The sequence below is a fragment of the Clarias gariepinus genome, chromosome 27, assembly GCF_024256425.1.
Source record: "Clarias gariepinus isolate MV-2021 ecotype Netherlands chromosome 27, CGAR_prim_01v2, whole genome shotgun sequence".
Classification (NCBI taxonomy): domain Eukaryota; kingdom Metazoa; phylum Chordata; class Actinopteri; order Siluriformes; family Clariidae; genus Clarias; species Clarias gariepinus.
In genome coordinates this window covers 18,782,525-18,795,784 of record NC_071126.1, presented here as the reverse complement: position 1 = coordinate 18,795,784, position 13,260 = coordinate 18,782,525, and the positions used below count along the sequence as shown (strand labels likewise).

The following is a 13,260-nucleotide window of genomic DNA, read 5'->3' as shown; positions in this document are numbered from 1 at the left end:
CAAATAAGCAGGAGACAAGTCATCACGGTAAGCTCTGACAGTATTATCAAGTACAATTCTAGTTTCTGCTTCTTCTTTCTTCTAAGACTGGTTTTTAAACTAAATAGTGAAAAAATGTATTTGGGTGAAATCCTCATTTTCTTCCCGCTTATTTTACTCACTTTTACTGGGTAACTGGACGTTTTTTTATTTTTTTATTTGAATGTTTTACAAAGTGATGTATTTAGATCCTGTCCCATATATGTTGTGCTCTTTCCTTGCTACATCATTTAATTGAATGTTAATCTTATTATTGTATAGTCACTGCTTTACTGCATGCCCAGATTAATGAGTCTCCTCTAACAGGGGCTCTGGGGATAATGTAAATAAATACACAGTACAGAGTGTGAAGGTGCTGAGATCTTTGAGGTGTAAACTTTATGTAGATTTTAGTCCACATTTCTTGTCGCCAATAGAATTACATTCAAGCTGTTCCTCAAAAAGATTCAAGCAACCCAACTGACATACAGGGCCCCTTTTTATTTATTTATTTATTTATTTATTTATTGCATATTTGTCAAACTTCAATAAATAAGATTTTCAAAACATTTTACAGATTTTATTTATTTAGGGAAAAAAGCTGACCAAACCTACCTGGCCCTATGTGAAAAAGTAATTGCCCTTAAGCCTAATACAGTGAAACCTCGCATTGCGAGTAATGCAGATTTTTAATAAATTTTAACTTGGAAAACTTGCAACGTCTTGGTTTACGAGTACCGAGTATCATGTATCACGCATGCGCTTCTTGTTTTGACGCCGAGCGTCACGTGATCACAACTGAGCCAACGTTTTTTCACTCTCTTGCGCTGCGGAATTGTGGGTAATCGTCTCCCCTACTGGGTCTTGGTGCTCGTCTCTTACTGGTATAATCAACATCCGTGCACGCGTACTGTTTAGTATAACACTGTGACCATGTGTGTGTAAAACATATTTTATTTTGTGTTTGAAAGCGCGTGTGTACAGCGCGCATGTACTGTTTCTTATAACACACGTTTGCGCGCGTGAAAAGAAAAAGACAGTCTCATTAGGGGTTAAAAATTTATGCTCTCCCTCTCTGATTCAGCCAACACCGTGCCAGTTCACACACTCTCTCTCCCCCCCTCTCTCTCGTCTTTAGTGTGTGTGTGTTTGTGTGTGCGTGAAGCACCCCCTTTCTGCTTCACACACACTTTTTAACTCTGCTCTACACAGAAACTCTGCCATGTCGCAATTGTTTTCAAAGGTAAAGTTCCGGTTCATTGGTTTGTTAGTTTTACTTTACAGCAGTGATTCAGTTAGTATGCGCTCACACAAGTGTCATTATCGACGTTCCTTGCACATTTTTTCAACAAAACAGTCTTTTTGTTAATGTGTGCGTGTGTGTTTGTGTGAAATTCAATCAAGAGAGGAGAAAAGTTTACTGTGTAAGATGAGAAGGGGGAGACGGGAGGGGCTAAAAGCGAAAGTCTGTTAGTCCAAGTACTGGAGAAACAGATGCGTCTTGAGTCGTCGTTTAAAGATAGTCAAAGTCTCTGATGTACGGACATCAAGAGGAAGTTCATTCCACCACCTAGGTGCCAGAACAGAAAAGAGCCTGGATGAATGCCGCCATCGATCCCTGAGAGATGGTGGGATGAGGCGAGCAGTGCTGGAGGATCGGAGGGAACGTGGTGCAGTTCGTGGTGTAATTAGCGCAGAGAGGTAAGTGGGTGCTGGGCCATTTTTAGCTTTGTAGGCAAGCATCAGTGTTTTGAATTTGATGCGAGCAGCTACAGGAAGCCAGTGCAGGGAGCGGAGGAGTGGGGTGGTGTGGGAAAACTTGGGAAGGTTAAAAACGAGTCGTGCTGCTGCATTCTGGATCAGTTGCAGAGGACGAATCGTGGACAAAGGCAGGCCTGCCAGGAGTGAGTTGCAGTAGTCCAGTCTTGAAATAACAAGGGACTGAACAAGCACCTGAGTAGCCTGTGAAGAAAGAAATGGGCGAATTCTTCTGATATTGTAAAGAAGAAATCGACAAGAGTGAGTAAGGTTAGCGATGTGTGGGGAAAATGACAGATGATTGTCCACGGTTACCCCGAGATTGCGGGCAGTGGTTGAGGGACTCTAGCCTCACACACAAACACATCTAGATTTATTTTTACTTTAAAGTAAGGTAAAGTGCAGTTTAATTTTTATTTTATATTATAATTTATATTTTTGGGGGGCTGTGGAATGAATAATTTGAGTTTCCATTATTTTTTATGGGAAAATTAAATTTGGTTTACGAGTGTTTTGGAATACAAGCTGCTTCCGAAACAAATTATGCTCATAATCCAAGGTTCCACTGGTTCTGCTACTCTTGACAGCAATAACTGTAATCAAGTGTTTGCGAATCAATGACTTTGATTGATGTCGAGGAATTCTGGCCCACTCTTCTTTGCAGGATTGTTTTAATTCAGCCACACTGGAGGGTTTTCGAGCATGAATAGCCCGTTTAAGGTCATCCCACAGCTCCACCAGATTTAAGTCCAGGCTTTGACTAGCCCACTCCAAATTGTCCACTTTGCCCACTCTGGTTCCATCAATTTAACAAAACATCAAGGTCCTGAACCATCCCCAGACCATCACACTACCACCACCATGTTTGACAGTTGGTATGAAATTTCATTTATGAAATGTGGTGTTAGTTTCAGGCCAGATAACAAGACACACACCTTCCAAAAAGTTAAACTTTTGTCTCATAATAGTTGCCCAATTGTTTTTATTTTTTTTTTTTTGGGGGGGCAAATGTGAAAAGAGCACTTGTATTCTTTTTGATCATGAACACTGATCTTACTTGAGGCAAGTGAGGCTGGCAGTTCTTTAGATGTTGTTTTGGATTTTTTTATGAGATTTTTTATAAGTTGTTGTGCTCTTGGAGTAATTATGGTAGGTCAACCAAGCCTCAGAAGGTTCACCACTGTTCCAAGTGTTCCTCATTTGTGGAAAATGGCTCTCACTGTGGTTCACTGGATTCCCAAAGCCTTAGAAATAGATTTGTAACCCTTTCCAGAATAATACATGTCAATTACTTTGTTTTTTATCTGTCCTGAAATTTCTTTAAATTGTGATCTTTTTCAGATCTTTTAGCGCACTTCACCTTGTCAGACAGGTTTTATTTAAGTACTTTCTTCATCTAATAGGTCTGGCAGTAATCAGGCCTGGTGTGGCAAGTGAAATTTAAGTCAGCTTTCCAAAAATCACAGTTCATTCATGATTTAGCCATTTGGGGCCATTGCTTTTCGAGAAGTGGGGTAAATAATTTTTCATGGCACTGTAAGACAACAAAGTGAAAACCTGAGCCCTTGTAATATCTTACTCTGACCTTGGTTGGCTGAAGGAGTAAAACATTTTCTTCAGCACTTAACTATGAGGGCTGTACCGAATGTGATGCAAAAGTGGGCATAAACTTTTTATTGATATAAGATGATAATAATATTTTGGTACTTTATAATATATACCACTGTGACTATGGTGGGGTTCATCAAATGTCCTGCAAAAGAAAACAAGTAGAATTTGTAGAAAACATTTTAATCTTAATCTTAATTAAAATTTCTGATACTGACATTTCTCACACCATCACACTTAAATTGTAAACCTCAAGCAGACTCAATAAAGTCAGCTTTAGAGAGGAGGAAACATGAAACAGAAATACATGGGCTGCTAGTACATATTATTTTACTGCATATCGTTGTATATAACTGTTAATAAAGCGTTGCTGCTTGTTACAAGTTAGATATTTTTAAAGGATTTTCCACAGGGTTGTTTTTTTCCAACATGCTTTGCATGTTTTTGGATTGTTTGATTTATGGAGATATTGGGCGTGGGAAAGTATTTGTTTAAAGCTATGTGACTAAAGTTAACATTGGGTAACAAAATCAATTAGTAGACACTTACTGGCCACTTTATCAGGAACACCTTGTTGACATAAATATCGAATCAGCCAATCAGTTGGCATCAGCTCATTGCATTTAGACATGTGGGTCGAGTTCGAAATCGAGCAAAGGAATGAGGAAGAAAGGTGATTGAAGTGACTTTGAACGTGGCATGGCTGTTGGTGCCAGTTGGGTTGATCTGAGAATTTTCAAAAATGCTGATCTACTGGGATTTTGACACACAACCATACCTCTGGTTTTTAAAAAGTATGCAGTGAGCATCAGTTCTCTGGGTGAAAATGCCATGTTGATACCAGAAGTCAGTGGAGACGGTGAGACTGGTCCGAGCTGATGAAAAGGCATTAGTAAGTCAAATACCATCTCATTACAACCAAGGTACGCTGAAGAACATCTCTGAGTGCACCACTTGTTGAACCTTGAAGCAGATGTGCTACAGCAGCAGAAGACCACAGAACAGTAAACTGAGGCTACATTTGGTTGGTAGGATCAGCTGCAGCAATCGTGTAATTCTGTGATGTCAATATGGCCATGGTAAAAAATCTCGAAAGGAATGTTTCCAGCACCTTATTGAATCAATGAAGGCAGATCTGAAGGCAAAAGACCTGGTGGTCCAAATGTCCAAAATTATGGTGCAACTATATGGAGTGAAATCGCATAATAGTGGTTTTTACTTAGAAATAATTAAATATGTAAATACAGAGCTGTAAAACCTGCTTTTGTGCAGCTGCAGCAAGCAAGAACAGGCAGCGATCCATGCAAATAAAAAAGACACAAAAGACAAAATAGACTTTGGTCTGGTTAATCCAATGAGACTAACTACACACAAACCCAAAGTCTATTTTGTCTTTTGTGTCTTTTTAACTAAAACTAACTAACACTAACCAGTGTTAGTTTGTTAAAGTATGTATTCTATCGGTGTATTGTATCAAAGTTCTCTTGTTTGGTGTCTTATTCTTATGTTTAGTTTGTTATTGATGTCTTACCCTTTAGAAAATATGCCTCTCCTGCATCCCTTGAACCCTAACAAGGGCAAATCAATGCCACAATGCAACATGACGTTTACTAAACACTAATGATATACAAAGTAGCTGTGTACTGTAAGCGTAAACCAGTGTAAGGGACTATCCAATGACGAAAACTTCAAAGCACTTTTTTAAGTCACTCTGGATAAGAGCATCTGCCAAATGCCCAAATGTAACCCTACATAAACTTCATGAGAAATGATTTAGAACATTTTGATGTGCTTCAGATATTTAAAGAAACACATTTGTCACATTTCACTTGAACTCCACTGTTTAGTCCTATGCAGCAGCATTGCATATGCATTTGTTTGAGAAAGCCAAGTGAGACAACCTCCGTGTACAGTGGCATAGTGGTTAGCGCTGTCACCTTGCCTTATCATGCAAGTTAGGCTAATTGCGGTTCCCAAATTGCCTGTAGTGTGTGAATGAGCGCATGTGTGCCCTGAGATGGATTGGCCTTGGTCCAGGGTGTACCCTTAAAAAGTCTCCAGGAATAGGCTCCAGGCCTGGTTTAGACGATGAGAGAGAGAGAGAGAGTGTGTATGTGTGCCGTTATCCAAATCTTGCTTCTACACATCTGCACATGCACACAGATACACTCCAGCCAATAATTTACTGTACAGTATAAACCATGTGATATGAAATCAACAAACAAATTCTTCACTAAAAAATATCCAGCCTGATCTACTTAAAAAAATTAAGGTAACTTTTTGCATCAGATAATTATGTAGTTCAAACAAGACTATTCTTTGTATTTACTACTTACATTTCTTTATGTAAAAATTTTTTTTTGCAAGTAAAGTCTACTTAATTTTTTCTAGTTAAGTCTATTTAATTTCGCAAGTAAACCCTACTTAATTTAATAATTTCCCCAGTCATTCTTTTGGTCCATGCTCTACTTAACTTTAAGAGTTTCAAATATGTATTTTTAATTGAATTTTAACTATTTTTTTTTTAAGTTTCCACATTACTTGGAGTGGGGCCTACTTTGTTTTATTTTTAAATGTCCTAGTCTCATTTTAAAGTTATATTTACTCACATTATCTAGTTAGGCATTTCTTATATATTATAGTTAAAATACCAGTTGTGTAATTTTGTACTTTGAAATGCAACTTCATCCAGCACAAAACTTGAAGTGGCCAGGGGTAGCTCAGTGGTTAAGGTATTGGACTATGGTTTGGAAGATCCCAGGTTCAAACCCCACAACCACCAAGTTGCCACTGTTGGGCCCTTGAGCAAGGCCCTTAACCCTCAACTGCTCAGATGTGTAATGAGATTAAAATGTAAGTCGCTCTGGATAAGAGCGTCTGCCAAATGCCCTAAATGTAAATGAAGTAAGAACCACCCTAAAAAAAACTGGGTAAATATTGCTGGGTTAATTTAACCCAGAAAAATTGGTTATTTGTTTAACCCAGCAAGATGGGTTAAATATTTAGCCCAATGCTAGGTCACATTTAACTATAATGCTGGGTTAATTTTACCCAGCAAAAAGGGGTTATTTGTTTATAGTGAATCTGTAAAAAAAAAAAAAAAAAAAGTCTATTAAACAGTTAAATTACAAAAAAAATTCCAAGTTTTGCAAACCATACATATATGCAATAATCATCATACTATTAAATGTTTTTAGAAAAAATATTTATTTTTCAAAAGCACAAGAACAGATAATCAACAGCAACACCATTACTATACTATTACTCACAAGGGCAGAATGGAGTAATAACACAAATAGGCTGAGGCAGCTTCTACAGAGCATGATCTCTGTGACTCCAAATATCTTTTCTGCAGAACAAAACTATCCAGCCCTGGTTCAGTTTTAACATACAAACACTGTCTATGACTTTTCAAGTAGGCCTCGCTATTTCATAGCAACATTACAAAAAGTCCTGTACAGGAGCACACTACTTTGGATAGTTAATGTCAAAAATATAAAATGCCTTGAAGCACACATCAACCGCCCCAAGTAGTGTGCATTGCTCCAGAGCCTGTCCCACCAGAATGACGAATGCCTGAGAGCAGCGCTGGTCATCATTTCCCAACGTCAGGATGTACAGTAGGGGTACGGCCTTGACCCTTCAGCCTGCTGGAGGTATTCCACCATGTTGGTTCCAACCTTAGAAAGAAAAAAATGACAGAAAGTAAACATTTTGTTGAATAGCAAAGATTAAACTGAATAAAACTATTAATTTAGTGTGTAATAGGATTGATACTAAATAAAAAATGACAGCTGTCCAATAAGATAGGGTATAGGTAACCTGAAACAAAAACATGGAGACAGCTATTACCAAAAATAAAACAGCAAAATCCATGCTTATTTTGCTGTTTTATTTTTGGTAGTAGCTGTCTCCATGTTTTTGGGATAAAGTTTTTTTTTTTTTTTTTGTCAGACTAGTTGATCTTGTGGTCTGCGTTGACTAGTTAATTTAGTCTGAGTCACAGGCAACTTTGGTTAAAGAGGGCTACCTGGTTAGCTTACATGCAATTAATGGTAATACATTGGCAAACGTATCAAAGGGGGAAAGGTGTAAAATATTGTTATACCTCGGGAGAAATTTGACCGCGGAGTAAATTACTAAACTAGTGAAAAACAGGAGGGTTAGCAGGTGTGTATATTTGTGAGAGGGTCAGTGTTTTGTAACACCCCAGCATTTTATTGTCTCAAGCATTGAGATTAATAAAGTTCTAATGTGTTTGCTAACGCTAGCAAACTAACTAAATGCCTGCGTCATGCTAGCACTACAGTTAACGGTTTAGCGTTCATTCATCACTTCAGCATCTTCGTCCCTCCGCAAACATTCTACAGAGAAAGATAAAAAGCTCAGACATCTTATCCGTTTTCTTCACACACACAGGTGGGGTTCTGTGGCTAACTATAGCAGCTACTGTCAGCTAAATTATCTTACCTCAGACCAGCCTGAAAGTTTAAGTGTATAAGTGTATATGTAACAGTAATAAATCTTACATATAGTAATAATATTTTCAGTCATATGTGACTTAGGTGAGTGAACAGTGTGTATACAGACCTTGTATTTAACGTCATTTTCCCTTAAATGAACCGTCATCAGCGGTGTGGGAGCTGAAGAGAGACACGAAGCTCTGATTGACAGCCGCTGAATCCACCGGTGAACTTTGGGGGAGGGGCCAATCAAACTTTAACCCAGCAGCTGGGTTACACAAAAACTACCCAACTCCCTGTAAATAACCCAGATAAATGACCCAACAGAGGCAACCCAGCACTTGGGTAGAAAAAATAACCCGTGCATACACTCCTGAACATCCACAGTTCCTTCAAAGTGCACTTGGTCCTGAATCCACAGGTCGTCTTCTGCTTGTTAAAACTTTTTACACACGAGGTGAACATAATGCTCCAAAGAGTTGTTTCCTACCGCAATGAGGCTTTGGTACACTTTTAATTTGATACGGGGTTTCCCATGCTTTTTCCATGGGGAGGCAGTTTTATTTAAACAGAGTAAAATGCACAAGATTATTGCTTGTTGTGTGTGTCCACTTAAAAAGATTGTCAGGGATTACGTGAAAAATATATGTTAAGAAAAAATGCACATTGTCTTGTATTCCTAACAAATGCAGATTAAGTTCTAACTTAGATATATTTATCTAAACGTACAAACTTGATTATTTATTGTTGAATACACAGATTTAATTATGCTACATTTACAAAATTTCAGATTCATTTTTTTCAGTTTTCCCTTACTTCTTATTATTGGCTTAATCAGTTAAACTGAAATGACCACTACACTAAATTAATATATACCCCTAATCTAGGCAAGCAAGAAACAATAAGCAATATGAGTGTCAAGACCATCAAAACAACAAGTTTTTCTTTTGTCTTTCTGTTCTTTTTTTAACTAAATAAAGCCAACTTCACTATGAATATAGCCTTATTTGATTGGTTCATCTTTTTTTTTTTTTTTTTTAAATAGGAAGCCAACTCGGCCTGGCTTTCCTTTGGACGTGATGGTAAAAGTGCAATACCATGTTTCACCACAAATTCAATACATAACATTTAGGGGGCGCTGTTTCACTTGCTTCAAAGTAAAGGAATTTTCCAGGCACACCTGAACATTTCACTGAATATCAGAGAAAGCTCCGAAACTAGTCTTGAAAACTCATTGCATTAAATTTCATACCACAGATCTATCACATTGATGTCTTGTACGTTGCACTATATTATTCTTACCTGTATTTGACCTCCTCTTACAGAAAGACACCCTGAACAGGCACTGAAAATGGACACCACCCGGAATCAAACTGCTCCTACTTTCTATGATTTGGATTTACAGAGCCAAAATAATTTCACCAATGACACCTTGTCAAACAGCCCTTATTCTACACTTCTGGATCAGACCATTAACTGGATCTGCATACTCATCCTTTTTGACACTATGGTTTCTCTCGGCTGTACAATGGAGATCTCCAAGATAAAAGCCCACATCGTAAAGCCCAAAGGCGTGGTGATCGCCATGCTGGCTCAGTTTGGGGTGATGCCACTCACGGCCTTCTCTATGGTTAAACTGTTCAAGTTCAGTCCTGGTGCAGCCATGGCAGTGATGGTGTGTGGTTGCTGTCCGGGGGGCATGTTTTCCAATATCCTGGCCTTTGCTCTAAATGGGGACATGAATCTCAGGTTCCTTTCTCCCATTACACCAACAGTAGTCTATATAGTGCAATATGCAGAGCATATCATCAGTAGCGAGCATATCATCAGTAGCAAGCATATTCATCAGTGGTTAAACATCTCTGCTGTACATGCATTTGATTGAATTATTTAATTGTTGTAATAAAGCTAATAGATTGCTAAAGGCTAACAATTGCAGAGCAATATTATAGCACCTCATTTTATGGCTGAAAACTATGCAGTGGAACCTCGGTTTGCGAGTGTTTTGCAAGATGAGCAAAGATTTTTAATTAATTTTGGACACAAATTTGACAAACAAGTCTTGGTTTATGAGTACCGAGCATCATGTTTCACGCATGCGCTTCTTCACTGCTGGGTTTTAGTGCGCGACTCTCACTGATATAATCAACATCCGTGCTGTCGTCTTACTTTTGCTTCACACACATACACACACACAGCGCCTGCTCGGATAAACGGAAACACTTATTTGTTGGGATTTATTTTTAAGTGCAGGTTAATTTGTTTTATTTGTACCTTATATTTTCTACTGTATATAAAGTATACAGCTTCTGGAATTAATTATGCTCATTATCCAAGGTTCCACTGTATATAAAGCCAATTCTTTGCCACTGGATGTATGTGATTGATTTCCTTCTATCTCAGCATTGTGATGACGACCTGCTCGACGTTGGCGGCACTAGGTATGATACCCCTGCTGCTCTTCATTTACTGCCATGGCTTCTCCAATGTTCATGCCGTGCCTTATGTTGGCATCTTCCTGGCCTTGATCTTGACTGTGCTCCCTTGTGCCATTGGCATCTACATTAACTATCGTGTACCAGAGAAGTCCAAACTTGTTGTAAAGGTAGGACTTGGAATATACTTATTAATATTTCAAAATTTATTTTTGTAAGTATTTCTTACTATAAATAAAAGATATTTTTAAGGGCAGGAATTAACAGTTCATGTGATGTTCTCTTTTTTTGTCACAGGTTGGGCTGGGCATAATGGTGGTTGGTTATATTGTCTTAGGCATTCTGCTCAGCCTTTTCCTAGGACCAGTCATCTGGGCTGTGACAGAACGTCGACTGGTCGCTACAGGAGCACTGATGCCACTTATTGGATATGTGCTTGGCTATGTGCTGTCTTTGTTCTTCAGTTTTGATGAGCCGTAAGTTAATAAGACTGGTTCAGTTCATTTATCTGATTTTTAAACTTCTTTTTTTGCTTTACACAAATCTGCATATGGATTAAGGAACCAGGCTCTTCTGGGTGATACCAGATGGTGAGATATTTGGTTGCGGTATTTGGGCTGCTGCCCAGAAGGTCATGAGTTTAAATCGTAGCACCAAAAATACTTGGGCAGTGAAAGCCTTATATGCCTGATCAGACAAAGGTGTCCGCCAAATGTGTATAATATTATTATTTTTATTAATATTATTATGCATTAGCCATAATCTACCCTGAGAAGTTATATTCCCTGATATTAAAGCTACTTAAAAATGCACAATTCTGAAGTTGTCTATCACTTTTGTTTTAACCCTAAGCTGTAGGAGGACTGTTGCCGTGGAGACAGGTTGCCAAAATCTTCATCTCTGCTTCACAATCCTAGAGGTGGCCTTCGAACGCGAGGTCATCGGCCCATACACTCTTTTCCCTTTTGTCTATTTTCTCTTTCAAATTCTTGAGGCATTGGTTTTTATCATCATCTTCAGATGCTACAAGAAATCATCAAAGAACTCAGAAATGGTTCGTCGTAGCCGCAACATTATTTAAAAAAAGCGACCTATTCAAACAACTCCACAAGCTCTTGATAAAATGTCTGACAATTAAAATGCCATATTTGTGTAACAGTTCTTTAGACATCATTCCCACTCTGTGGTATCTCACATCAGTTTATTTTACATTTTGCACTGAAAATATTTGCTATCGCAGAATAAACAGTTGGCTCAGGGTCAGCGCAAAACTTCTCTTGTTTCCTCCCATACTTACCTACAAAATTGTATACGTTTCAGTTAAAAAATTTTAATTATTGTCAAGAAATTCCTGAATCGTTATTGTATTTAGTTAGCTATTTTAATTAGCGGTAGGGTTTTCAATATGGGTTTCATTTATATTCATAGAGATCAGGGAGAGATTCCCAGTTTTAGTAAAGCCTCATAAATGTGTGTCTATGCCTAAGAGCTAAAGTGTCATCGAAAAAACAAACAAGCAAACAGGTTTATAAAAAATGAAGGCTCCCAACTCTTATGAATTACACTTAGCCAGGTGTGGAGAATTTATCCTCGGGAAATAACGATGGTGGAGGAGAAGCCAATGTGTGGGAACGTACAAAACGTGAGAGAGTGAAGATAACAAGTAGAAGCTGATGAACTGGGTAGGGCTCCTAGCTGGGAATTCTGGGAATTATTCTTGCTGGAGGATGAACGGCTTGTGACAAACTTCTTATTTTAATAAAGAACAACTTTTTTGGCTTGTTGGCAACAAATTATGTTAAATTGCAGTATGTCAGGTTGGTTACTGAAAAAGATTTGAATAAGTAAATATATCATATTATTTATTCTATTTTTGTCATGCAATGGTTTAGCACCCCATCCAGGGTGTTTACTGCGACATGCCAAAGTTTCTGGGATAGACTTAAGGCCGATCTACACACAACCTGGCACATGTTTTATGCTGGATGCCCTTCTTGGCGGAACCATCCAATTTTATCCAGGCTTGGGACCGGCACCGCATCCAGTAGCTGTGGTTTGGGAGTAAATTGAACTTGGGCTTTCTGCTTAGCAGGAAACAAACCTACCACTGAGCCACCATGCCATGTGTCTTATTCTTTTTGGAGAGAATGACCTTTTTTTTCCTAGCCACTCTATCTTGAACACAAGACTTGGTCTTTTTTTTTTTTTTTTTTACTAATTTGTTGTCATGAATGTTTTTGTCATTGTCTCTGTAGCTCTATTAGAAATGAGTCCTTCTCAGTGTATGATGGCCATATGATCCTTACCAGACAGAAGATTGTCTTAGGACAATCAACTGCTTCTCTGACGTCTTGGGTGATGTTCTTCTTGGCATTACGTTAGGTTCTGCTTGGTAGTTAATATTCTTGATGCCAACTGGTTTCAAAAAATGTTGGTGAAATCTGATATGAGGTTTATTGTTTACAGAAGTTGGTGAGGACTGCAAAAATTATTATTTAGGCCCTATGAATAAAAACCTAGGGTAAGGTTAGGGTTAGGGTTAGTATGTACAGTATAACAATTTATATACAGTATTTACACTTTATATAAGTTTATATCTTATAAACTTATATAAATTATGTTAGATGTAATAGCTATACATGTGAAATAAAAGTTATTTATAGAAATTATTGCTGTGTGGTTCCAATCTGTCAATCATAAAACCTGATCATGTGACAGCATACTTTTTTTACTTTATATTTTACATGAAGTTAACTATATGAGATAATAGCTTAGCAACAGTAGTTAATCTAACATACTCGCTAAACACATATACTGTATGTGGCGTTTTGTGTTAGATGGCGTTTTGAATCATGGACATAAAACCAGTAGCTATTATTAGTGAGTATTGTTTTTTTGTTATGGGAAACATAAAAAAATAAACACTCAGAAGTAGTGAGACACCTTTAAAATTAACAGTTCACCTGGGACCAGAGAGA

The 13,260-nt window shown here is 37.9% G+C and overlaps 1 protein-coding gene across 3 annotated transcripts; it reads left to right on the top strand.

The window, feature by feature from the left end:
• Positions 1 to 12,822, top strand: LOC128514986 (hepatic sodium/bile acid cotransporter-like). Of its 3 annotated transcripts, XM_053488941.1 has the most exons (6): positions 9 to 27; positions 1,593 to 1,719; positions 9,173 to 9,596; positions 10,251 to 10,452; positions 10,580 to 10,758; positions 11,135 to 12,822. In XM_053488941.1, the coding sequence occupies exons 3-6, from the start codon at positions 9,199 to 9,201 to the stop codon at positions 11,361 to 11,363; spliced, it is 1,008 nt and encodes a 335-aa protein (XP_053344916.1). In that variant the 5' UTR covers positions 9 to 27; positions 1,593 to 1,719; positions 9,173 to 9,198; the 3' UTR covers positions 11,364 to 12,822. The 3 variants fall into 3 exon arrangements, with proteins under 3 accessions (XP_053344915.1, XP_053344916.1, XP_053344917.1); XM_053488940.1 differs by lacking the exon at positions 1,593 to 1,719 and having other exon boundaries at positions 1 to 27; XM_053488942.1 differs by lacking the exons at positions 9 to 27; positions 1,593 to 1,719 and adding an exon at positions 8,930 to 9,004.
• Positions 12,823 to 13,260: the final 438 nt, after the last annotated feature.

Coding starts and splice junctions, on each gene's coding strand:
- LOC128514986 (XM_053488940.1), top strand. CDS start 9,199: ATGGACACCACCCGGAATCAAACTGCTCCTACTTTCTATGATTTGGAT. Junction 9,597..10,250: donor AATGGGGACATGAATCTCAG/GTTCCTTTCTCC, acceptor CTTCTATCTCAG/CATTGTGATGACGACCTGCT. Junction 10,759..11,134: donor TTCTTCAGTTTTGATGAGCC/GTAAGTTAATAA, acceptor TTTAACCCTAAG/CTGTAGGAGGACTGTTGCCG.